At 45.3% G+C, this 26600-nt stretch overlaps 1 protein-coding gene across 2 annotated transcripts in view; it reads left to right on the top strand.

Moving 5' to 3' along the window:
* SMAP1 (small ArfGAP 1) overlaps window positions 1-26600 on the top strand; it is a 677565-nt gene that overhangs the window by 612301 nt on the left and 38664 nt on the right. For both annotated transcript variants that reach the window (XM_069235712.1, XM_069235710.1), the window contains one exon: window positions 19159-19327. In XM_069235712.1, coding sequence (XP_069091813.1) covers window positions 19159-19327 — 169 coding nt within the window. The remainder of the gene's footprint in view (window positions 1-19158; window positions 19328-26600) is intronic.

Genomic DNA, 26600 nt, shown 5'->3' with positions numbered 1-26600 from the left:
GGAAGAACACGGAGGATTGCAGCTCATATAGACCCATCTCGCTCCTGAATATAGATGCCAAGTTATTCACCGGCATCCTGGCGCAGCGTCTTAACTCTATTATGCCTGGACTTATTGACCCGGACCAGGCGGGCTTCATACCCCATAGACAGTGTGGAGACAACACGAAGAGGCTCTTGCACATAATAGATAAAACGAACAGGTCCCGTAGGGAGGCGCTCCTTCTCTCCATAGATGGGGAGAAGGTGTTTGATAGGGTGCACTGGCCCTATCTCTTCTGGGTGTTGGAGCGCTTTGGGGTAGGACCGGCACTCCTGACCTGGATGAAATGTATATATCAGGAGCCTAAGGCGGCGTTCCGCGTCAATGGGACTGTCGTCGCCGTTTCCGATACGACAGGGAACGCAGCAGGGGTGTCCGCTCTCCCCGCTTTTGTTCGCTCTGTACATGGAGCCTCTAGCACAGCGCCTCGGGATGATCCCCGTGTTACCGGGGTCAAATTTGGGGGAGAGGGATCATCATCTCATTAGTCATATGCAGATGATGTAATTCTTACTTTGGCAGAACCCATGGTTTCGGTACCGGCGCTTATGGACGCCCTTAATACTTTTGGCAGGATCTCAGGGTTTAAAGTGAACACACAGAAGTCCCAGATCCTAAATTTGTCAGTCCTTCCGGAGCATGAGGAGGCTCTTCAGTCTAGATATCCCTTCATATGGACGGCGACACATATCCCGTACTTAGGTATAGAGTTGGTCACGTCAGCGACTAAGACGGTTAGCGAGAATTACGCCTCCCTTTCTAGGGAGATTTTGAAGGACCTTGGGCATTGGAGTAAACAAAGGCTGTCCTGGTTTGGCAGGCGATCTGCGTTTAAGATGACGGTTTTGCTGCACATACTTTGTGTTTCAGACGCTTCCTCTGGCGCCACCGCCTAATAGTATTGCAATGCTTCAAACGGCGAATCTGAAGTTTATATGGGATGGGAGGCCAGCGCGGATTCCACGCCGCACATTGTGTCGTTCTAAGGACGAGGGAGGATTGGCGGTCCCGTGTCTACTGAGGTATTACCAGGAAGCTCAGTTGCGCTATCTGCTTGAGTGGAGCCGACTGCTTACGGAATAGCATTGGTGCTTTATGGACCAGGGGGTGGCTGGGTCTCACATATGGAGGGAGCCCTGGCTCCGACGTAGACATAGAGCGCAGGGGCTATATTCATCCCCGCTCACGGGTGCCACCCTCTGAGTATGGGATGCAGTGGCGGTCAAGCATGGGCTGATGACCTTCCCCTCTCCCTTGTGGCCGATTTGTGAGAATCCGGATTTCGCCCCGGGCTTGCAGCTTAGGGCTTTCGTCGTTGGTATGAAGGGGGTTGCAGAAGAGTGGGGAGTTAATTTGATGTGGAGGGAATAATCCCTTTTGATCGGATGAGGGAGGATTATGGACTCATGGAGGCTGACAGGCTGACATACTATCAGGTTCGACATTGGGCCCTCCAGCCGGCGGTCAGGCCCTTGGTGGATAGAGCGCTAACGCCTTTTGAGAAATGGCTCCAGATGAAGAAAGATGATAAACGGGTGATATCGGAACTGTATAGACTCTTGCAGGGAGTAGCACTTCCGTCTAAAACTACGGGACAGAAGAGATGGGCGGAGGAGTTAGGGTGGGGGTTGACAGAAGAGGAATGGGAGAGTATCCACTATAGAGCACACCACACAGCGCACAACACGTCGGGGGCAGAGACAGCCTATAAGCTGGCAACACATTGGTACTATATTCCGGCTAGGGTGCATGCATGGGACCCTTCTAGATCGAGGCTCTGCTGGAGGGGATGCGGGAACACAGGCACACTTGTACATCTGCTGTGGCACTGTCCCAAGTTAAATAGATTTTGGAAGGGCATCCTTGATGATATGGGCAAAGTATTTCATACAGAGATACCTAGACTTCCGGCATATGTTATACTGGGTTTACCCAACCCCTGCACCTACCCTCTGCGCTCGTTGAGAGGCCGACAGATGGCCCTTGCCCTTAATGCAGTTCATCAGACGATCTTGGCTCTGTGGGGTTCGGACAGGGTCCCCACTTATACCTCCTGGCTTCATAGGCTGTGGTTCATCCTTGAGATGGAGAAACTAACATTGGCTTCTCAGCAGAGGGCAGAAGAGGCCTTTTTGCTTTGGGGACCCTTCATTCAGATTCTTTCCACAGAATTTAACAAATTGACTTGTCCTGCCTATCTAAGGGTACTGGGGCTACTGGAGGTGTCTGAGGGTGGGGGGCCGATGGGCGGCACGGGAGGGTGAAGGGCCTCCTGGGAGAGCGCGGGGAGGGGGGCGACGGGATGGAGAGACATTGCTGAAGGTTGAATGGGGGAGCACTGTTTTATTATTTAGTTTTTGTTTGTTTCTGTGCTTTCCAGTTTATTATAGACTGGTTTCCTGGACACGGGCAACGTGGGCGCCAGCGCCAATGGTTGGGGTTGAGGGGGACAGCAACTTTTGTTTGCCTTGTCATTTGGCTCCTGCCCAGTTCGTCTTTTGCTATCCATGACAGCGTTACTGGTCTGTATTCATTGCTGCCAGCCGTTATGGTTGTAGGCACAGTGTTTTGTATGTGGTTATTATGCCTTTTATATACCAATAAACAGATTTGATCCATAAAGAGCCAGCTTCCTACATTGGTGGATCAGCGGTGAGGTCTACAACTTTGCATTTGCTGGACTACTCAGCCAATGCCTGATCACAAGACTAAATTCCGAAATAGCCTTTATAAAAGTGATTTTTTCAATTTTACTATTTTTTTCTACATTTTTAAAAGTCCAGCTAGGGCCTTGGTTAAGTCTCATTAGCATCTCTTTTTAAGTTTAAAAGTTATTTTAAAGTTAGGATTTGGTTACTAGAAGTAGTTTTTAGTTTCTGAAAAATAATCACAACTTTTAGTAACATAATGAGCAGCTCATAGGACATGGTTATGGAACTCAACCTCGCCTCTTACCTCCATCTAGGGATGGCAGAGTTAAGGTCCCTCTGTAGGTTGAAAAAAATTAGAACAGGTTCCAACCCTACCAAGGTCAAGCTCCAGGAGCTCTTGGTAGAGTACACCAGGGACAACCGTACTGAGGAGGAAGAACTCCACTCAGACAGGGAAAACGTTAGAGATGAGGAGGATGATCCCCCCCCCCCCTTTTACCTAACTAGGGAGACCAGGGTCCCCAGACCCCTGTCTCCAAGGATAGAAGTCACTGGATCTAGATCTTCCACAGGGCAGTCCAGCTCCTCTGGGAACATTGAGGGCAGCCTCAATGAAGAGGGTATCCTTTTGGCAAGGATGGCTAAGAGGTTACCCTTGGAGCAGCAACTCCTAACTATAGAAAGGGAGAGAGCAGAAATGGGCTTAGCACCCTTAAATGGTGGCAGCAATATAAATAGGGTCAGAGAGAATACTGTTATCCTAAAAACGTCCAAAGGGATTGTCGCAAAATATGAAGAAGGTGATGATATCACCAAGTGGTTCACAGCTTTTGAGAGGGCTTGTACAACCAGAAAGTTAGACAGATCTCACTGGGGCTCTCTCCTTTGGGAACTGTTCACTGGTAAGTGTAGGGATAGACTCCTCACACTCTCTGGTAAGATGCAGAATCATATGACCACATGAAGGCTACCATGATTGAGGACTTTAGATTCTCCACTCAGGAGTATGTAGTTAGGTTCAGGGGGCTCACAAAACCTCAAGCCAGACTTGGGTTGATTTTATTGACTACTCAGTGAAAACACAAGATGGTTGGATAACTGGCAGTGACAAAAGAAAAGAGTCTTCTTAATGGCCCCAAAAACATGCTCAGTAGGGTGGGCCCCAAGCCTCTTCACAGTCCACAAATGGGTACAAGGATAAAAACTTGAATCCCAAGAAGGCCTAGTGTTACAACTGTAAGCAGCATGGACACCAAACTGGAGACATGGCCTGTCCCAAAAATCTTGCTGGCACTACCCACTTAGTACTGAAATAGCCTGTCTCCAGGTGGGAGCAACAGTGTGCCTAGAGCAAATCCGGGTTCACACAGAAGCTACTCTCGTCTCTGAGGGTGGGGTGGATATAGCCACACTGGCTGCCTGGCCGCCTAACTTGCAAAAATACAGACAGCAGCTCTTAATCAATGGGACAAAGGCAAAAGCCCTCAGAGATATAGGTGCCAATGTCACCATGGTGACAGAGAAACTGGTTTCCCCAGGACAGTATTTGGCTGGACAAACATACCCAGTTACCATTGCTGACAATGTGACTAAGATCCATCCCATAGCTATGGTGACTTTGGAATGGGGAGGGGTTACTGGCCTGAAACAGGTAGTGGTCCTTTCTGCAATCCCAGTGGAATGCTTGCTAGGGAATGATCTGTAGTCCTCATCATGGGCTGAGGTAGAGCTCAAAACCCATGCAGCCAAGCTGGGAATCCCTGAACTGGTGTGTGTGAAAACCAGAGCAGAACACATGGTGAAAAAGAAGTGTTGGAGCCTGGAGTAATGGCCCCACTTTCCAAGAGAAAAGGTAAGAGGACTGGGGGACCAGCCACTGAACAGCAAAAGAAACAAGACCTCTCATCCCAGGAAGATGTCTTATCCCCTGAGGGAACTGAGTCCATAGAGCTGGAACCTTATCAGGTAGAGCTCTTGGGCCCAGGGGAACCCACAAGGTAACAGCTGTGCCAGGGACAAAATACTTGTCCCACTCTTGAAGGCCTGAGGCAGCAAGCTACTGAACAGGTGAAGGAAAATGTCAGTGGCTCCCACAGGGTCTATTGGGAGGATGGACTCCTTTACACTGAGGCCAGAGACCCCAAACCTGGCTCACTTTGGCCCATGACATCCCCTTAGCTGGGCATTTAGGCCAGACCAAAACGAGGAGCAGACTTGGAAACCACTTGTATTGGTCCAATATGTCTCATAAAGTAAGGGAGTTTTGTAGCTCCTGTATCAACTGTCAAACCGATGGCAAGACAGGTGGCCACCCAAAGGCCCCCCTCAGTCCACTTCGAGTTGTGGGGGGTACCCTTTGAGAGGGTTGAGGTAAACATTGTGGGTCCACTTGGACCACCCACAGCCTCAGGGAATCAGTACATACTGGTAGTAGTGGATCATGCTACCAGATACCCTGAAGCAATTCCCCTTAGGTCAACTACTGCCCCTGCAGTAGCCAAAGCCCTATTTGGTATTTTGACCTGAATGGATTTTCCTAAGGAGGTGGTTTCTGACAGAGGTACAAACTTCATGTCAGCTTACCTACAACACATGTGGAATAAGTGTGGGGTGACTGACCAATCCACCATACCATCCACAAACCAATGGACTTGTTGAGAGATTCAACAAAACATTGAAGGGTATGATCATGGGGCTCCCTGAAAAACTCAAAAGAAGATGGGATGTCCTCCTGCCATGCTTGCTTTCCGCCTACAGAGAGGTGTCTCAGAGGGAGTAGGTTCCTTCCCCCCATTGAACGTCTGTTTGGCCTTCCTGTAAGGGGCCACTGGCACTTGTTAAAGAAGGTTGGGGAGACCCCCCTCAATGAGCCTAAACAAGATGTGGTGGGCTATGTGCTTGGCCTTCGCTCTAAGATGGCTGAGTTCATGGAAAAGACATCCAAAAACCTTGAGACCAGCCAACAACTCCAGAAGTTGTGGTATGACCAAAAGGCTGCAATGGTTGAATTCCAGCCAGGGCAGAAAGTCTGGGGTCTGGAGAATGTGGCTCTCAGGGCACTTCTGGATAGATGGACTAGCCCTTACCCAGTCCTAGAAAGGAAGAGTCAGGTCACTTACTTAGTGGACCTGGGTACTAGCAGGGGACCCAAGTTGGTGATCCATGTTAACTCCGCTGAAGCTCTGTAATGACAGGGCAGACATAACCATGCTGGTGGTTACTGATACGGATCAGGAAGTAGAGAGTGAACCTCTCCCTGATTTCTTCTCAACTGAACCTAAGGTTGGGTCAATGGATGGAGTTGTCTTTTCAGACACCCTTTCTGCCTAACAGCAAGCTGACTGCAGGAACGTCCTACAGCAGTAAGCTGAGATCTTCTTTTTGACCCCTGGTCAGACACACCTGTGTACCCATGATGTGGACACAGGAAACAGTTTACCTGTCAAAAACAAAATTTATAGACAGTCTGACCAAGTCAAAGAGAGAATCAAAGTGGAAGTCCACAAGATGCGGGACTGACAGTCCCTGGGCTAGCCCAGTGGTCTTGGTCCCCAAACCTCATACCAAAGATGGCAACAGAGAAATAAGGTTCTGTGTAGACTACAGAGGGCTCAACTCTGTCACCAAGACAGATGGCACACGCCATACCCAGAGCAGATGAATTGATTGACAAGTTAGGTTCAGACACATTTCTGAGTATCTTTGACTTAACCGCAGGGTACTGGCAAATTAGGATGGCACCTGGAGCAAAAGAAAAGATAGCATTCTCTACACCTGAGGGGCACTATCAGTTTACTATTATGCCTTTGGCTTAAAGAATGCCCCTGCCACCTTACAAATGTAGGTGAATCAAGTCCTTGCTAGTTTGGCGTCCTTTAGTGCAACATATCCAGTTGGTATTGCTGTCTTTAGCTCCAGCTGGCAGGATCACCTGGTCCACCTGGGGAAGGTTTTGCAGGCCTTGCAATCAGCAGGCCTCTCTCTTAAAGCATCTAAGTGCCAAATAGGGCAGGACACAGTTGAATATTGGGCCACCTTGTAGATGGAGGCCAAGTGCAACCTTTATAACCCAAGATCCAGACAATTCTGTACTGGGAAGCTCCAAAAACCCAGACTCAAGTCAGGGCATTCCTTGGATTGACTGGGTACTACATGAGGTTTGTGAAAGGGATATGGATCCATTGTGACTCCCTTCACTGAACTGACCTCAAAGAAGATGCCAAAGAAGGTATGCTGGACGCTTGACTGTCAAAAGGCCTTTGACACCCTGAAAGAAGCAATGTGCTTAGCACCAATCCTTAAAGCTCCAGAATATTCTAGGCAGTTCATTGTGTAGACAGATGCCTCTGAACATGGAGTAGGAGCAGTCCTGTCCCAAACCAGTGATGATGGCCTTGACCAGCCTGTTAATTTCATTAGCAGGAGGTTACTCCACAGGGAGCAGAGTTGGAATGCCATTGAGAGGGAGGCCTTTGCTGTGGTTTAGTCCCTGAAAAAGCTGAGGCCATACTTTTTGGCACTCACTTGGTTGTTCAAACTGACCACACCCCAACTCAGGTGGTTAATGCAAATGAAAGGTGAGAACCCTAAACGTTTGAGGTGGTCCATATCCCTACAGGGAATGGGCTTTGTAGTGGAACACAGACCTGGGACTGCCCATGTCAATGCAGATGGCCTTTCCAGGTTCTTCCATGTAGATAATGAATGACTCTCTTGGGAAAGGTTAGTCTCATCCTCTTTCGTTTGGGAGGGTGGGAGGGTGGGAGGGGGGGGGGGGGTTGTGTAGGAAAGTGCCACTGTTGGCATGGTTACCTCCCACCTTTTGCCTAGTGTTGATGCCAACGTTGATTGTAAGAGCGCTGGGACCCTGCTAACCAGGCCCCAGCCCCAGTGTGCTTTCTCTAAAACTACAATTGGCACAGCCCTGACCGTGAAGCTTCGGACAAAGACATCCGACGCCTAAGAACACACTGCATCTGCAGCCCTCAGGCCTTGGAGAAACCCACCCCCGGTGCCTCAGTGTTCAGCAGGCAGCCCTCCTCCCCGTCCGACCGGTGGTGTGCCCGAGACTCCCCTCTGGACCTCGTCTGCAGCCTCTGAGTGACCCCCGGGGTGTCCTCGTAGACAAGCATTGGAAACCTGTTGTACTGTTTGCACCCTGCACCTGGCCTCCCCTGTGCCGCTGAGGGTGTGTGTTTGGTGCCTTCCTGTGGCCCCTCCAGTGCTCTTCTATCCCCCTCCCCACTGGTCTGCCCTCCGAGTTGCGGGTGTTTACCTGCAGGCAGACCGGATTACGCGTACCCCCCGTCTCCATAGGATCCCACATTAAAATTGCTCATCTTTCACCTCTGCACCCGGCCGGCCCCGTGTTGCTGGTTGTGGGTGTTTGGAATTAACTTGAACCCCAACCGGTGGACTTCCTAAAACCTTGAGACTGAAACTGTAAGTGTTGTACTTACCTGTAGAACGATCTAACTTCTCTTCCCCCACAGGAACTGTTTCTGAAAATTGCACTGTGTCCATTTTTAAAACAGATTCTTGCCAATAATTAAAAAACTGTATTACTTACCGATTTCAAACAAAGTACTGATGATACCTGTATGAAATACAAATCTTTTGAAGTACTTCCCTGCAACTTGAATCTTGTGGTGTTAAGAAAATATATTTTTGCAATATAAAAACCATTGGTCTGGAGTTAAGTGATTGAGTGTGTGCTTCTTCTATTGTCTGTGTGTGTGTGTGTGTGTGTACAACAAATGCTTTGCTCTACCCTCTGATAAGCCTAACTGCTCCATCACACTACCAGAAAAGAGAGCTTTAGTATTATCTACTTTAGCCTCTGTTAAGCCTCTGGGGTACCCCTGGACTGTGCACACTATACCTCCCTTTGATATAGTATATCCAGAGCCATCTTCCTACAGCAGGTCTCCCTGCAACTTCATATTGGTTGTCATTATGGAAGATGGCTGTTGGTGTGAAGAGCAGGTCTTGCTGGGGCTTTGCGCTAGCGTTCATTGCCCGCAGACGGTTCTTGGCAAGAACAGGTCACCTTGTGGTTGCGAAAAGCCCAAGATTTCTGTGTTTTCTCCTTTTCTTCAGGACGAGTACACTCTGATGCCAGACAATGGTCAAGGACCTAGAGGGTACCTGGACTCACTCCAGTATATGCCAGCGGTAGGGCTCAGGCAGGTCTACTTGGTGCTGGTCAGCTGCGCAGTTGCAGAGAGGCCCCTAGAAGCTTGTTGTGTCCCCGTAGCTCTAACAGGAGGTCAGCCAACCCTTGGAGTCACTCTGATGAGCCTGGGTTCAAGGCAAGCAGGCCCAGTCCTCCTCCTTAAGATAGCAGGAAAGTCCTTCTTTTGAATCTTCCACAGGTCCAGGTGTGTTCTGATGAGAGTTTTTGAAGGTATCACACTTATACCTGGTGTCATTCTTTGTGTGGGGGAATTTCCTGTCCTCCCTCCAAATTTGGTTCTGGGCGATCTTCTTCCTCCTGGTCCTGGCTCAAAACTATTTTGAGTGACAAAGGCAAGGACAGACATAATATTAGGTTCCATGGTGTGTGCTGCAGGCAGGGCCTTTGAATTGTAATCAGGACAGGTCCCAACTCCTCCCCAGCCATCCTGTCAGGCAGGCCCTCTCCACTCACACGTAGGGCTCTTTGGTCTCAATGTCTGGAAGCAATAAATAGCCCACACCATGAGCAACCATTCACAGCCATGTGACCCAGGACACTAGTGTGAAAGTACAGTTGATTTCTGCAGAAAAATGCCAACATTGCAAAAGTGGCATTCTCAAAAATTGCAATTTAAAATCCAACTCGTTTCCATTAAAGAGGAGTTTAAAATATAATTGGTTTGAGTGGAAACAGCATTTTTCTATTTGGTATCAAACTGAAGTTAGCTCTTATTACGTGAAATAAGGTAACCTAGTGTAAGTCTATGGTAGAGATAGCTTTACAGCAGTGAAAAATGACTTTGGGAGTTTATTGCTGCCAAGACATGTACAACTTAAACCCGCTTTTTACAAATCATACACCAAGCCCAATGAACTTTTAAAGGTGAGTTCTACGCAGTAAAAAATGAAGATTTAGGCCTGGCACAAGATTTATTGTGCCAGGTTGAAATGGCAGGCTGCAGTAGCAGGCCTGGGAGTGCCTCTTTAGTGGGTGGCACAGTGGGCACTGCAGCCTACTTGCAGCATTTAATTCACAGATGCTGGGTACAGCTGGTACCGTTTTACTAGGGACTTGGAAGTAAATTAAATCTAGAAATTGAGTGTCAGCCAATTTTACCACATTTATGAGGAGAGCACAGACATTTTGTCACTGGTTAGCAGGGGGAAAAAGCACAGAGTCCTAAGGGTAACGAAAATAAGTTCAGCAAAACTCAGAGAGTGGAAGTAAAAAGTCTGTGGGAATACCACAGCAAGCATGTCCGGTCTAACAAGGGGAATCAACAGTAACAAGCATTAGCAATGCAATGGGTTTCGCCTTTGCTCGAGTTAGAGCTATTAGCGTTATAAATTCCTTACTCGACTTTTCTTGACACATAAATTGAAAATGAAAAGTAAAGCACTTGACATAAGCGAGCCAATTCAAAGCGCCACGGCCGTCAGAAGCATGAGCGCAAAGCAGAGACACAAAAAGAAAAATAAATTTGCTCAGTCAAACATATCGGCAAACATGCAATTATCCATGTAACAGGGTCAGTAGCCAAGGTGGTAACAAAACTGCCCCAAGGAGGGACAAACATAAAGCATGTACCAATGATAGCAAACGATTTTTGAAAGGTAAGTCCATGAACGAGTGATAATGATGGGCGTGTGGTGGGGTGGTTAAAAACCCACATTGATACACCAACACGTCAGAAAAGCCCTCATCCTAGAAACGTGAGTGTCCTGGCAAATCCAGGACTCTTGGTCACTCAGCTCTCGGAGGTGCTGGTAATTTGGCGTCAGACCGGATGAGGTTGGGTTCCAGTGCAGCTGACCTGCCCGGTAAACGTCCTTAGTTGTGCACCAAGAGGAGGTTTTGTGAGGTGCAAGGAGGCTCCAATCAGTCACAATGACAATAAACCCAGAAAGATAACTAAATGGGTTGTGCACATGCTGCAAAGATCTGCGATGAGTTCAAATCCTGGCAGGGCAGAGCCAGCTCTGTTTGATCTATCCGAGGTCGATCACACCGGTACCATTGACGCTGGTGATGAAGCAGGCGAAACAAAAAATTCAGTTTACACTGACTGTGCAATATCAGTCAGTGGTGATTAGCATGTGTGAGTTAAACACACCAGCTTGTGTGCAGTGACTTGCCCCCTATGTACCCATTCGCTGCTGATCACTACAAGCCTGTTGTATGCATTTGATTTGCACTTTTTCACAGCTGCATATAGCGCATCCTGCCCCTGACGAGGTGTTATAGCATGCTTATCCACGTGTTTTGTACCATGACTAGATAGTGGAATTACATTTATTGCAGTGTAAACTTATCCCAATATGTATCTGGAAGAACATTGATATTTGAATGGTAAAGCTGGATTTCCAGTGCCCACTGAGTTCGACAGCGCGCCCTGCAGATTAGGTTAGTGATGCGCAGTGTTCTCTAAGGCTGCCTTCCTGATAGGGTTGTGTGGAGGGAGGGCTGCCTCACAGAGTACGCGGCTGTACCGCAGGAGTGGGAGGCAGTGCCAGTGTGTGATGGGAGGCAGCGCCAGTGTGGCAGTGAGGGATGCAGTGCTCTAGCGTGGAAGATTGCAGCACCAGTGTGTGAGGGGCAAGGATGTAGCTAGCAGGGGTGGGGAGGTGTTTGGGGTGTCACACACCCCTCTAATACCTATATTTTCTGATAAATAGTTGGGTACAGGTGCTTTCAGTTGGGTATGATGAGGTATCATTTGGATTTCATCAGAGATTTTTACATACACACTGTCAGAACGTCTTAAAAAATGTTGGTTATTATTATTATTTTTTGTTTTTGTTTAACAAAATCTTCTGTTTCCTCTAATTTAGTAACCCTGCCAGTCTGCATTCCTCTCCCTTTACACTGCACCTTAAATCCCCCTTGTGCGCCCTCCTTATTGTATGATGTATTTATCATTAAATGCGAGTCTGATTGTTAAAAACCTGAACCTCACATCCCCACCTTCCAATCTCACTGACCAAAGTACGCCACTGGTGCAGGAGGCAGCACCACTGCAGCAGTGTGGGAGGCAAGGCCAGCATGTGATGGGAGTCATCACCAGTGTGTGTACCAGTGCCACTGTGTGATGGGAGGCAGCATCAGCGTGTGATGGAGGCAGCGCCTGTGTTAGTACCAGCGCCAGGGTGTGGCAGGACGCAGCACCAGGGTGGGTATCAGCGCCGGGGTGTGATGGGAGGCAGCCCTAGGGTCGGTACCAGCACTAGGGTGTGATGGGATGCTGCTCCAGTGTGGGTACCAGTGCCAGTGTGTGATGGGAGGCAGCGCCAGTGTGGGTACCAGTGCCAGGATGTGATGGGAGGCAGTGCCAGTGTGTGATGGGAGGCAGTGCCACTGTGGGTACCAGAGCCAGGGTGTGATGGAAGGCAGCGCCAAGGTAAGTACCAACTTCAGCATGTGATAGGAGCTAGCGCCTGTGTGGGTACCAGCGCTTGCGTGTGATGGGTGGCAGTGTAATTTTGGGTACCAGTATGTGATTGGAGGCAGCAATGGGGTGTGATGGGAGGCCCCCCAGTGTGGGTAACAACACCAGTGTGTAATGATGGGAGGCAGCGCTAGTGTCTGTACTAGCGCGTGATGGGAGGCAGCACCAGTGTGGGTATTAGTGCATGATGTGAGGCAGCGCCAGTGTGGGTGCCAGAATGTGGTGTGAGACAGTGCCAAATCACACTTTACACCCTCAAGGGTGTCTCTTGATGCTATTCACACAAAACAGCTGTTCTCATCTCGGTACTACTTAATTAATCGACAGTGGAAGGATGAAAGGCTGACTGAACGTGCTCGAACCTAATCCACTACACATCGGGTAGAACAAAGACCCGTGCAGTGGACGCAATAGTTTGCAGAGCCATAGGGTCCGAGCACTCTTGATCATAGACGGAATGTACTGTTTACTGCATTTATTTCAGTCTAATGAGTATTTTTAGCTTTTTTGTGGTACATACAATACATAAGTAGGCTTAAGAATCATGTGCAGTTACCGTGAGAAAATCCTATACGTTCCATGAATAAGGGGAAATGTAAACATAACTAGTTTTTCTAAAATAGCAGTGTAAATGTAAAGAAAGCAAATTCATGTTTCAATTAAAGTGTACAGTCATGAGTTGGAGCAGTACTTGTATATTGTTTCATGAAACTGATCACATTCACTTTTGTGTGAGTTAATCACTGGCTGCCATTCACTGAATAAAACCACTCAAAAGAAAAGTGTTGTTCAGGTTCAGAAGCAAGTAAGGTTAGTCATATTTTTGTTAAAAACCTCTACGTCTCATTTCTGTGCACAGATGCTTCAGCAGCCCGTTCTGATCATAGGCGCTACTGCTGTATTGGATTAATTTCAGCCCCAACTGATGTTTTTAACTCATCCTGCATGGAAGTGGATGTTGTGATACCTTTTCCGTTTCAGAGAGAACGTCCTACTAAAGTTTTTAAGGGCTGGCTATGTAGACAAATGTGTAGAATCCACCTGATGTGCTATTGATGTCCATCCATTAAGTAAAGTGAGGCTCTTAACACCTCGTTGAAATCCATTTCTTCTCAAAAGAAGAGCTCCCTGCAGTTAATTGAGGGCTCGTGACACTCATAATTAGCCAGTTTAAATAACCTCAATAAATCACTGCCTATCATCATCATCATCAAAGAAACTTTATTCATCTTGTAAAACAACCATCAAAGTATACCAAACACACGAATAAAAACACAGTTTTAAACAGTTACTGTGCTCAGTATATTAACATTTGGCCTCGCAATGTCTGGCGGCGAATGACTCACTGTAGTATATTGAGACATGAATAATTACTTGCAGTAAAATCAGCCTCTATTAAATACACACAATAGATAAAAAGACAATGTATCACTAGCATGCCTTCAAAAATGTAAAGTGCACGGTGCATTGGAAAGCTCGCATCTAGGAGTCAAAACTAAAAACTTAAGTTCAAAACAGTTATCACAAAATTATATGTTAAAATCTTGTTACGGAATACAACTAGAAAAACTCAAAATAAGTCATCAGACCTGCGCAGATCTGTCAAGGGTTTATTTACTTCAGTGCTGGTGACACATAGTTTTTAATCGTTTAAACCATGCCCTTAATAAAAAGCTGTTTACTGCAGAGACCAGCAGAATCGCACATACAACCTGAAGCGATGAAGTCTAGATACACACTGCAGGCGTAGTGCACGTTCTAAGCTGAGAAAAGATGTTGATAGTTCACATAAATAAATAAATACATTTCTTTACTCACTGGGACATTCTAGAGTGACTGAATGTCCGCAGGTTAGGAATTTGACATTGTTACATACCCACTTTCATGTGATAATAGGTCTTACAGTCCTATCACCACTAGCATGTTGCTGGCCCTGGTGTTTTATTGGGTTCAGGAGGAATATAAAATGGAACATTGCATGCGGAAACCACACATGCCTTAACAACGCGGTCAGAACAATGACCAAGTTGTTACCCCGCATGACTTTACAACCATTTTTCATTGTAAAAGCATGCCTAGTAAACGCATGTGTGGGAACGGCATGCGTGGTTCTATTAAGGCAACCACCCTAGGGCCCAAAAGTACCCCACCCCTAATACTTAAACTACTGTGAACCCCCACCTGCCCTAAAAACAAAACTACTCTGACCCCTCCACCCCTGCCTTAAAAAACAAAACTACCCTGAATCCCCCCACCCCTCTAAAAACAAAACTAGCCTGACCCCCCACACGCCGTTAGAACAAAACTACCTTGACCCCACCTACCCTGCCCCTAAAAACAAAACTACCCCGATCCCCCACCCCGCCCCTAAAAACAAAACTACCCAGACACCCCCACATTGCCCCTAAAATCTGAACTACCCCTGCACCCCCTCCCACCCTGAGCCCTAAAACCTTCCCCGACCACCCCACCCGCCCTTTAAACTACCGAACCCCCCATCATCCCTAAAAACAAAACTTCCAGACCACCCAACCCCCGCCTCTGATAACAAAACTACTTTGACCCGCCCTCCCCACCCCTAAAAACAAAACTACCCCGACCCACCCACACCCCCTAAAAACAAAAAAAACAACAACAAAAAACTACCCCGACACCCACCCCCCACCCCAGAACAAAGATCACGTTGCTACCACGCATGTCTTTACAACAATTTTTCATTGTAAAAGCATGCCTATTAAAGGCATGTGTGGGAACAGCATGCGTGATTCTATCAGGCTTCCCGCCCTAAGGCCCAAAAGTACCCCACTCCTAATACCTAAACTACCCGCCCCTAAAAACAAAACTAACCCGACCCCCTCACCCTCCACCCGCCCTGAGGACCAAAAGTACCCCACCCCTACTACTTAAACTACCTCAACCCCCACCCGCCCTAAAAACAAAACTACCCCAACCCCCCACCAGGCCTAAAAACAAAACTACCCCAACACCTCCACACATCCTGAGCCCTAAAACCGTCCCCACCCGCCCTAAAAACAACCAACCCGCCCTAAAAACAAAACTACCCCCCTCTCCTGCCACAAAAAACAAACAAAAAAAAAACCTACCCCGGCACCCCACCCCTAAAAATTAAACTACCCTGATATCCCCCACCCACCCTGAGCCCTAAAACCTTCCCAAATACCCCCCACCTGCCCTAAAAACAACCAACCTACCCTAAAAACAAAACTACCCCAACCCCACCACCCCACCCCTAAAAACAAAACTACCCCGACACACCACCTGCCCTAACAACAAAATTACCCCAAACCCCCACCCACACCTCTAAAATAAAATTAGCCCAAACCTTTAATCTAACCCTACCCCTAAAAACTACCCCTTAACCCTGCCCCAGCCCTACTTACCTAACTGTGCTTGCTCTCGATCCACCCTAAAAAAAAAAGAAACATCCCCCATCCAGCCACTGAAAAAAAAACAACAAAAAAAAACCAAACCCCCCTCCCCAAGCCCTTTATACACCCCCCACTCACTACCCTCAACCCTGTGTGACACACCAACCCTAAGCCCTACCCTAAAAAAACCAAACACCCTCAACCCCGCCCCTAAAACAAAAATAGCCCAGCCCCCACCTCAAGCCCTTTATCCACTGCCCCTAAAACTACCCCCAGTCCCACTTACTTGACCACATCCTCTCCCGATCCACTCTGCCTTAACCCCCGCATATGCGAATTTCAGCACATGCGTGGTTAAGGCAGAGAAAAAAAACATGCATTGTTCCGGCAAGCGTGGTTACGCTTGCGTGGGAAACATCTGCGTTGTTCCCAACGCGTTGTTCAGGACATTTCCCGTTAAGGAGAGCTTCCTTTGCATGGTGTGTACCTCTACTGAGATTCTGGTGCTGCTAGGAGCAAAGCCTGGCACTCTGTCATTCGACTGAAATCCAAACCCTGGAACGTCTCACTCCACTAGACCAAAATTACAGAAAACTACAATTATATTCTATTGTAAGATATAACTTGAACCCCCAAGTCAATGCAGTTCTTAGAAGCTGAATCTACAGCTATCCATCCTCAAATAAATCCTCCCACTGCTCCAAAATGATAGGTGGGTAGCACTAATGAGAACGATGTTGATGGTAATCCAATGCTGCTTCATCACCTATGCCAAGTTCCCAAGTAATGTCACAGGTGGACAGAACATACACGAATGTGTGAAACAATCATTGAAAGCATGCCACTTCCTTCCTGGGGACAGTGTAACGGCACCAATGCCTGTAGAAACTAGACACGCACCACCACCAACCAGGAACCTGCACTTTGTGCATGCATATTTGGTCAACAGAACCAACCTTTAAGAATTTGTAGCATGGAGGCAGCCCCTAGAGTGTCCCGTGCCCTGAGGTGTTGTATGCTGTCAGCCCAAACCTATCAGTAGGCCTAAACTACATTCATTTTATGAGCTAAGTGAAAACATAACTGTGCTTGTTTTCGCATCATCTCTACACAGGCAAGATTTGCTGATAAATTCTTCTGGACACTTAACTTCCCCTGTTCCTACTTGTCCACAACAAGTATTTTAGCGTTTTGACGTGACCACGAGGTGACTGACGCACAGCACTTAATAAAACCAACAGTTAACACCAGTAAAATGAATAATAGATCTAATTAAAAACTCCCTTGAGGGGTATGAGAGAAATCTACATGTACTCTTCTGCAAAGTTCAAAGATGAACATCGTTCTGTGGTGGCGCCATCATAATGACAATTTGGAGACGAGGTACCAGAAGTAAAAAAGTGAGAGTAAAAACTCATTAGTACATGAAATCTTATATTCGACAGTTACTTTTTTGTTTTACTTTCTGGCTTGAAGTATACAAGGAGAAAGCTAGTTAGATGGGAATGGAAAATAAATAATTGCATCGAAGCATTTCCATCTCTCAAGAAATCAAATTTGCTATTATACGCTCATCACACAAATGCCTGGCATAAAAACAAGGTACATTTGGAATATTTTCAGAAAGACAGAAATTTTATTTTGTCTTCAACCAGTGGTAAATTGTGGACACCTTTAATTGCTTTTTATGCATTTTCGAATTAAGATTAAAAGCATCACAACATGTTAGGCCTAAGAAGGCGTCTAGAACAAATCAGCATGCCACATTCTGATTGTGGCTAGCTTCACAAGCATACCAAGAGTAATATTAATGTGAATCCAAACCTTTTAAACAATCCCCTCCCCAAGCTGGAAGTGCAACATATTTTGTTATTTTTAAACGTCCAACCTACAGTTACCCATATCGCAGGCCTGCAAAGGAATCCGAACTGAAGTCTTATGGAATAAACAGTATTTGCTCATCTAAATAACCCTGCCTAAGCTCTTCCCTCCTCTTCCACATCTAACTCACCCAAACCTCACTTTACTACCAAGATCTCCCAAACAACCCTACTAAATTCTCCCTCATTTATCTCACCCTGCTACTATGATCTCCCTAACCCTTTACACAGACTCTTCCCTCCTCCATCCCCCCTTTACTCATCCCAAGCCTAAATCTTATTACCATAAACTCCCAATTAGCACTGCTGGATTCTTCCCTCCTCTACCCCTCCATTACTCCAGTCACTCCAACTAACAAACTCTCACATAGCCACGGCTCAAATTAACTCATAATTATACTAAAACTGTACTCATATTGCCCTATACTAATCCACCACTAATTCCTTTTGGGTTCCGGAGTAGCGTGCTACTCGCCAAAAAGCACTTTGACGCCTCGTCAGCAGTTGTAAGCGCCATCTAAATACTATTACAATTACATTTACAATAGTTTATGTATTTATGCTTATTCGTCAATCTGAATGCCATTCTGGGATCACATTTAGAATTGTGTGTTCCTGAATACCAAACCATGCCCACAAATTACATGTAGGTCTGTCATGAGGCATCATGGTGGCTGTTCATTGGATTTTACTGCTATTGATACCAGTGCGGTGTCTCGATTACTGCTAGAATCCCTTCTCTCCCAACGCCTGCAATTTACCAGGAGTCTGACAGTTCCACCAGAGCCCATTTTTGAATATCATACAACCATTTCTTTATACTGTGTTCCTGTTTAGTCTTCTAACCCAGCGGTTAGTTATCACTAATGCCAAGTTAGCAGATGTACATACTTTCTTGATCTCTAGCTCTATGCATGCATCCCAATAGACATACCAAGTGGATCATGTTCTAGATACTCGGTTGGTACTTGTGTTACATAATCTGAAACACCTTATCGCAATAATGTCTAAATATGCCACGTTCCCAAACCATATGATAGAAGTCCACCTCCGCTGTGTAGCAGCTTGAACAAGTGTGGCTTGCTCCATATTTTAGCGTTATTTTTTTCCTTGGGGAAAGGTACATGTGATGTAAACAATTAAGCTTAAACGAGGGATTCCTCAACACCTACTTAGTGAATTTCAGTGAGGTTTCCCATTCCCTAACAGTGAGGTCCCTACCCAACTTCTTCTCAGATTTCGTATTCTGCACATAAAGGCCTGACCCCCACTGCAGTGTATAACAAAGTCACTGTAAATCGTGGCATCTCTTATAACATAGTTTTATGTAAAATCATAAGATGGGAAGAATGATGTCTGAACTTCATGTACTTTGACTCTCACTTGGCAGTTTTTAGTATACTTTCGCACTTGCTACTTAGATGTCATAACCATTTACTGTTTGTATGTGGTGGACTCCTCGCTGAAAAACTGTCAATCAAATTAGATTTCATTTGTTTTAAACAAGCCATTAATACAAGCTTCATGCAACGAAATTTGTCATTTTTGATTCTATATTGTGACTCTTTCATAGGGCACACCCACTAAATCAACAACTGCTGCTGTACCTCCTGCATCTGTGGACCTCGATCTGTTTACAGAGAAAGCTGCAAAATCAGAAGAATCCGCAAAAAAACAACTCTCAAAGGACTCCATCTTATCACTGTATGGCACAGGAACGATACCACAACAAAATGCGCCTGGTAAAACATGTTTTATACTCCTTTAGCTTCAGAAGGATTAGGCAGAAGTTGAAGACAACATTTAGATCAGTGGTTCCCAACCTGTGGTCCAGGGACCCCTGGGGGTCCGCGAAGCCTTCTCAGGGGTTCCGCGAGAGCCTAGAAAATAAAAAAATATTAACAAATATTGACCAATTAGGTCCCCAGCTTCCAGTAATGACTGAGGCGGGGGTCCCCGGATTCCCATGATGATGATTCGGTGGGGTCCCTGGGTTCCATTAATGTTAAAGTGGGGGTCGACAGAAATCAAAAGGTTGGGAACCACTGATTTAGATTACAGTATTTACAATCTTGCAAGCTACCTTCAGTAGTACGGAAACGTGCTTATTAAATTCAAATAGAGTTCAAACGCGACAGATTTGTTTGCTGTTTTCATTTGTTTCCTAACATCACAGAATGATGCATTCAGTTATGTCACAAATGACGGAGAAAATAAGTTAGAGGGGGTTTTGATGGAAGAGGTAGCCGTTTTTTATTGGTAATTAGACTTCATGCATAGCCATTGTCATTTTAATATGTAATATGTATTTCCGAAAACGCAATTTTGTGCATAGTTAGAAAAAACGAAAATATTGTCACCTAGGTCGTAGGGACATGACTCAAAAGTGAAGATTGTACTGCCTCACTCCTTCTTCCTGGTGACAGAAGTTATACAAGGAAAAGCAGCCATAGAAAGAAATGCAACTACCTTTGGACATGGGAATTCCCTAGCAGCGGTGTACCTGTTAACTTTTGGGGACACTGGTATACTTTTCAAGGCCCCAAATGTCTGTATTGCCCAAAGCTGAAACAAAGCAAAGCAAGCTAGCACCAGTGCTGGGGGAATCCGAAGAAAAACAGAGCTGGCCCAGTGGAACCTGTCCCACCAAATCTGATGTTGTGCTGAGGTGAAGGGGCTCCGGAGTCATCCTTGACAGGTGGAGTACTTTAATACGTTGCCTTGCAGGAGACTTAAGAAGGACATGTACAGGGGAAGTGACAGTCACAACTGGGTTGTATTTGCACTCACAGGGAAACTAGAGCATCTCCCGCCCAGCAGCATCAATACTTACTGATAGACTATAAAGTTAGTATGAGCCATTGTGTGCTTTGAAACTGGTAAAGGAGTACAAGGAGAATGCAGAGGTGACAGGTAACAGCAGTGAGTGGGAATATCCCTTAGGGCAGTGGTTCCCAACCTGTGTTCCAGGGACCCCTGGGGGTCTGCAAAGCCTTCTCAGGGGGTCCTCGACTGCTTAGAAAATTAAAAAATATTAACAAATATTGACAAATTAGGTCTCATGCTTCCCGTAATGACTCAGTGGGGGTCCCCTGATTCCAATGATGATTCAGTGGGGGTCCCTGGGTTCCATTAATGATAAAATGGGGGTCCACAGAAGTCAAAAGGTTGAGAACCACTGCCTTAAGGTGCTTCAGACCAAGCAGCATGTATGGAGGCTTTCTGGTTCATGTTTGTGGATGACACCACTGTCTCTCTAAAGACAGTCATTTTGTTGAAGAGGAAGAGCAGAAACACTAGTAGTACTGGTGATCCTCAAGGCAGCTCTTCACTCATCTGAAATAAAAAGCAGACCATAGAGTACTCAGAAATACGATGTTCAGTATTCACTCTGTGAACTTGATATTGAAGCATCCATATGGCCTTTGAGAAGCATCAACATAGGCTTTTGATTTGTGTTATGGCGGAATTTTCCTGTTGAGAGAACAGCATTTGGCAAATAGAGAAATAGTGGAGTGGGCTGATGGGAGTGCATTAGTTGCAGACCATATCTTTTTCACTAAAGCAGACTTCGTGGGTTGCATATGGGTTCCTAAAGGAGACGTTGCACACACTGGAGAAGATGGGGAAGGGCTCTCCCATTTGCTAGCAAAGGATAAAAGGACAAATGGATGTGGGTGAAAGAACTGAATTGAGGAAGAAGGCAGTTCAGGACCTGATTCAAGTAATGACTGATCAGGACTTGCATATCATTAAAAAATTCAACATAAGTCAGGTTATGACCTGACATTTTAAGGGTGAATTATGTCAAGGAGGGTGCTGAGCTAAATCATAAACCTGCTAACCAGTAGCTAGGTTTCGTGAGTACACAAAATTCTGGAAAGAAATTAAGGTAGCCGTACTCCTGCCTACCTTGTCAAGTAAGGGATGGTGAGGGGTGGCAGGGATAAAATGGATGGTTTTTATGCAAACACATTCACTATAATGATATCCCATTAGGTGGTTATTGCTAGATGTATTCCCTCTGGATCAACGGATCCAGGAGGTTTTAAAAAATGTTAAAAAAATTACTTGCATTTACTTAAAATGCAAGAACAACAAAATGATCTGCACGTGTGATTTTTCATGTTTTTTACACAAGCAATGAAAATAGAGGTTGAGCAGGGAATTAACTAAAGCCTCTTAAAGACCAAAAGCCAATCAGCCCCCACAGTGCTCTGCCATTGCCAAGGACCCTGTGTTCTTTATTCCATTGAGTTGTGGAAGATTCCAGAATAAAATGGCTCTTGACTTTGCGCTGTTAACATTTGGCAAACGTTAACTGTCCTGTACCATACTCGCGTGTTTCTGTAGTTATTCAACTTTTCTATTGGGCATTTTGTTATTGTCATTATACCTCCTTTGTCTAAACCTTGCAATGAATGTGTGGCAGAAAAGTAAATAAAGAAGACAATTATTCAATGTTCTTTTTGTCATACCATCAGAATGTTTATAATTTGAAAACATTACCAAACAATAAAATACAAAACTGACCTAACAGAGAGAGGTAGAGAGAGAAATGGAAAGAAAGAGAAACAGTGAGAGAAAAACAGAGAAGAATGTTCTATGCTGGGCCTAATATCTCATATCCCGAGGTGCCATCATCTCTCAGTGCCACAGGATTAAGAGCTCTCCCAGTGAAGAGAAACTGGAATAAACCATGAGCCCTGCCACCTCTTAAAAACTCAGAAGTCCCTTTAGCCCATCCTCTCTTTTAGATGGAAACCCACTTTTGTTCTCTCACCATATGCTCCCTTTTTACCACTGACAAGCTGTCTATGATGTCAAACGTGGCTTCTGCACTAAGAACTGTAGTTGCCATCTGGTAAACTTTCCAGCACCGTTAGACTCAGATTCAACATCTAGGGACTCAAAGTTAGGTTTTTGTGTATCCAAGCATTCTTCAGTGGTGAGTTGATGTCTTTAAGGTGTTCAGTGCTATGGTTCTGACATGCAACCACCAATTATTCTACCACCACCGTATCAGAATCAATTTGAGATTCCGTTGACAGTGCTCATAAATGTTGCTCCTACTTCTCCAGCAGGTATGCATTTCAGACTTTTTGGTCTTTAGCATAGATCTTGTACACACATTAGACACCATCCTTCCCTCCAAATGAGTATGAGTTCTTCTGAATATTACAAAAACATACCCGTGCAGGATACATGTTTGTTCAAGGCAGACAATATCCACAGATTTGGCACTGGAGTGCCTTACCCACACCATCACCTCTTGATTCTACTTAAGGACTAGAAAAATAACCCCTTTTCCCAGATGACACTAATTCGTTTGCAGAAAATTCCCAAAAAAGAACAGAGTTTCTCGAGATCATCGCATCATTGATTTTATGCACCTTCAAAACCCAGAACAGCTCCTACAATTATTATGTCTTTAGAACGAGACGGCTTGGAGATGGTTATGCAGATTTCAGGCATCACCAGTGCTTAATTTGTGCTTGTTGTTTCCGGTGCACAGCACCAGCACTCATTTATGAGGGCCAGCACTTTTTTCTGCCTCAAGCATTTACTGCGAGCAAAAGACATGGGAAAGAAGAAGGAAGAGAAAAACGAAAAAGTGTCACAATGGGATAAAGCAGAAGGCTACAAGAGTGAGCTGAAGGGGGTAGGGAGTGACTGTAAATGGATTGAAGAGGCCTGTGATGGCTTCAGGATTACGCTGCTTTAGTATTCTGTGTTTGTACATTAAATTGCAGCAGCTGTATGTTTAAGAGGAGGGCTTTAGTCACCGGCACGTTTTTATTTACAAATTAAGCACTGGGCATCAGCCTCCACCAAGCTATGTCCACAGTTTTTTCTCCAAGTTGAGTAACAGTATCAGTGGTAGTTCCTACTAACCGTTCTTCCATTTCCTCAACAAAAAAAACAGCAACCTGACATGTAGATGAGAAAGTATACACATTGGTGCCTCAGACGTGTGGGAGGAAAGCTCCAAAACCCCTCTACGCCAATGTGGTCAGTTCTTCTCTGATGACTGAGAAAACATTTTTTCCAAAGAAAGTTTGTGAGTTTTAAAGTATTTCCTGATGCTCAGGTAATCTCCAACCTCCTTGTAAAAATGTTTGCAGAAGCAGCAGGAACTGTTGGGTGTTGCCATTCCAAACCCTACTGCCTCAAACGCCTTATATACAGCAAAGATAAAGTCCCACACTTTCTGACAAAACTTCAGGAAGTGATACCAGTAAATGCAAAAGAGGCAGTAAAGGAATTTTCTAAACAAACAAATGTAAGTTATTTTCTGATAGTGAAGAAAGCTCTAAATCAGAGTTTTTTTGTCCTTTTCTAGTTCTTCAACCATGTTCAAGAAGTAAAGAGTTGCAATGCTGGGGCTAATATTTACTTCAAGCCAGACAGGTGGAAGGCTGTGGAACATAGATCTTCGCGATGCCTTCTTTTATATTGCTGTACCTCCGTCAGATTGTTATCGGGTTCTAAACAGGAAATGTATCAGCTGAAAGGCCTACAGTTTAGGCTAAATTTGGTGTACGGTATTGTTGAAGTGTATAACATCGGTAGTCATCTACTTTAAGAGGCTAGGGCTTAATGATTGTTTCTGAATTGCAGAATGTTTTATCAAGTTCAGTCAATTAATTCATCAGTTTTAGGGACCATTATAGAAACAGTAATAGGAAAAATATTTTTTTCAGTAGGAGAGGTTTTCTATAATGCTTCAGAGGAGTCACCTGTTTCTTAGTGGGCGGTGCCTGACAGTAAGAAGTGGGCAGTCAATTCTAGCAACTATGGCTCCTATTGGTTCTGAATGTCCTATTGAATGTGAAACTGACACATGAATGTCTCTGTACATCAGGGGATTGGCAAAGACTAGATTGTCACCACACAGAAGGTGCAAAATTCTCTGAACTGGTGTTTGCTGTCAACAACTGCGAGGAAAAAAGATACCTCCAGGTTCAGGCTGCCATAATTGTGTAGCTGCCCATGCTCCTCCCCGCTGCCTTTCCACTCTTTCACCTGGTGGCAGCCTCACAGCTTCTGGCTTTGGAGGTCAGATCCAGCAAGCTTCATGCAGCTGCTGAAGCACTGAACCCATGCAGCAGGGCTCCTGTTTTTCTAAGATACTAGCAGACCCGGCTGCCTGCTTTGTTGGAATGGCGCTGACCAGGAGTGCTGTGCCCCGCGTGGGCTGTGGCAGACATCACACACTTCCTCTGCCTGTGGGAAACAAGTTATGACAGGGGCGAATACTGGATCCATTGAGTGGACACTGGGAACCTCCTCTCGGATCGGCTGCCTGGTTTTAAAACCCTTAACTGCCCGAACCTGGAGCTATTACAGATCTTCTGGGGTCCCTGTATTGAAGACTCTCGTACAAGAAGTTGAAGGCACCAAGGGTGGTCAGCTGCACTGCCTAAATGCACATTGTGTCAAACTTTGGCGAGGATGGAGACTGCTGGTGCAACAATGTAACAAAGGCGTATGAGGTTGACTGCACTGTAGAAGATAAACCTATGATCTGTAGTTTTGATTCTGTGAGTGGAAACTCTGTTACCGTATCTGCAGATGAGCTTGATATTACAGATTTTTCAAAACAGGCAGTTCCGGCGTCTCAGCAGATCCTAATAACTGACACAAGTTTGCAGCCTTTTGGTCAAATGGATTGTAACTTAACTCTAACCTGCTGCTACAGCACAGGGGAGTTTGATTATGAGCAGAAGAGTGTTCCTCCCATCATTCATTCAGAACCATCAGTAGCTATTGATATTGAACTTATGCAAGCTCATCGGCTAGAGTTCTCGAGGCACTCTGCTGAGGCCAGAGCAGGACTGTACAGTCTTTCTTGGAGAAGCAGCAGTATAAGATTCATGATTTTGACCAGAGAAAACTCTTATAAACATGTTGAAACCTACGACGTCTTGTGCAGAAGATCTTTTGAAACCTAAACCAGCAATGAGCCAGGAGTAAGTACAAGACTTTCTTGAAAGTTGTATCCTGGATTTTAAACACTTGTGTGCATCTCATAATTTAACCACTTGTTCTTTAAAAAGTGACACTATCACAAAACTTGTCCGCTCTTAAAACTATGAATGCTGTAACATAATTTCAATGTTTACATCATCCTTTTGTGTCTATATTTGCTAACTGTCCAGGAAAGGTTGGTATCAGTTGGTGTACCCTCTTTCCTACAAAGCCAAAACATAGTGGTTTTATTGGGCTGGAAGAAAGGATTATTATTGCAAACAAATGATGTTTTGAGGGGGCGGAACACCTTTGCAGACTCTATAAGCATGGAGATCTTTGAAAAACACAAATGGATTTGAACGAAGCACTCAAGTCATCTTTGAGTCTTTAGTTTTTCTAGAAGCTGATTTGCTTGAATGGGTTGAAAACAGAAAATGCATAGGCTTTTCTTTCATGTACCATGGTACATTATTTCTGAGGGAAGCTGTGGGAAACTCCTTGTCCTTGGTCAAATACTTTTAATTTTGTCCCTCCCTCCATTTATGTCTTGGAGCTGTCACATGGCCAAGAAATCTTACACAACTTTACTAACATTCGTTACTTCACCACCACTTGCGAGTAGATGATCTTCAGTTGATGGACAACCTTTTCAAAACCTGCCTTGTGAATAGAATCTGTTTTCCTGTCTACAAGGCAAGGTTTATAATTGCGGTTGTAACCACCTTATACGTAAAGTCCTTCCACACAGGCAGTTAGGTCAGCTCCTTTATTGCAGGCAGAAATTAAACGCTGTGAAAAGGTTGTGCTCAGAAAAATGTTTACTGCTTCAAAAGTAATATATCATACATTTGGTGCATCCAGAAGGGTGCGACCCATTGACATGTCAAGAAGAAGCAGTTCTCTCACACCTTTCACATGTGTGCTTTTGCTGTGCATAAGTTCACTTCCAAAGTAGATTTCATCCATTCATCTTATCAGAAGCCTTCTAGTAATATCTCCATACAGCGATTCCTCCTGCCAGGAAGCCAGGTCCTTCTCGGA

This window comes from Pleurodeles waltl, chromosome 5 (assembly GCF_031143425.1).
Source record: "Pleurodeles waltl isolate 20211129_DDA chromosome 5, aPleWal1.hap1.20221129, whole genome shotgun sequence".
NCBI classification, from domain to species: Eukaryota; Metazoa; Chordata; class Amphibia; order Caudata; family Salamandridae; genus Pleurodeles; species Pleurodeles waltl.
Note: the sequence above shows the minus strand (reverse complement) of the source record. Positions and strands in the feature narration are given on the sequence as shown.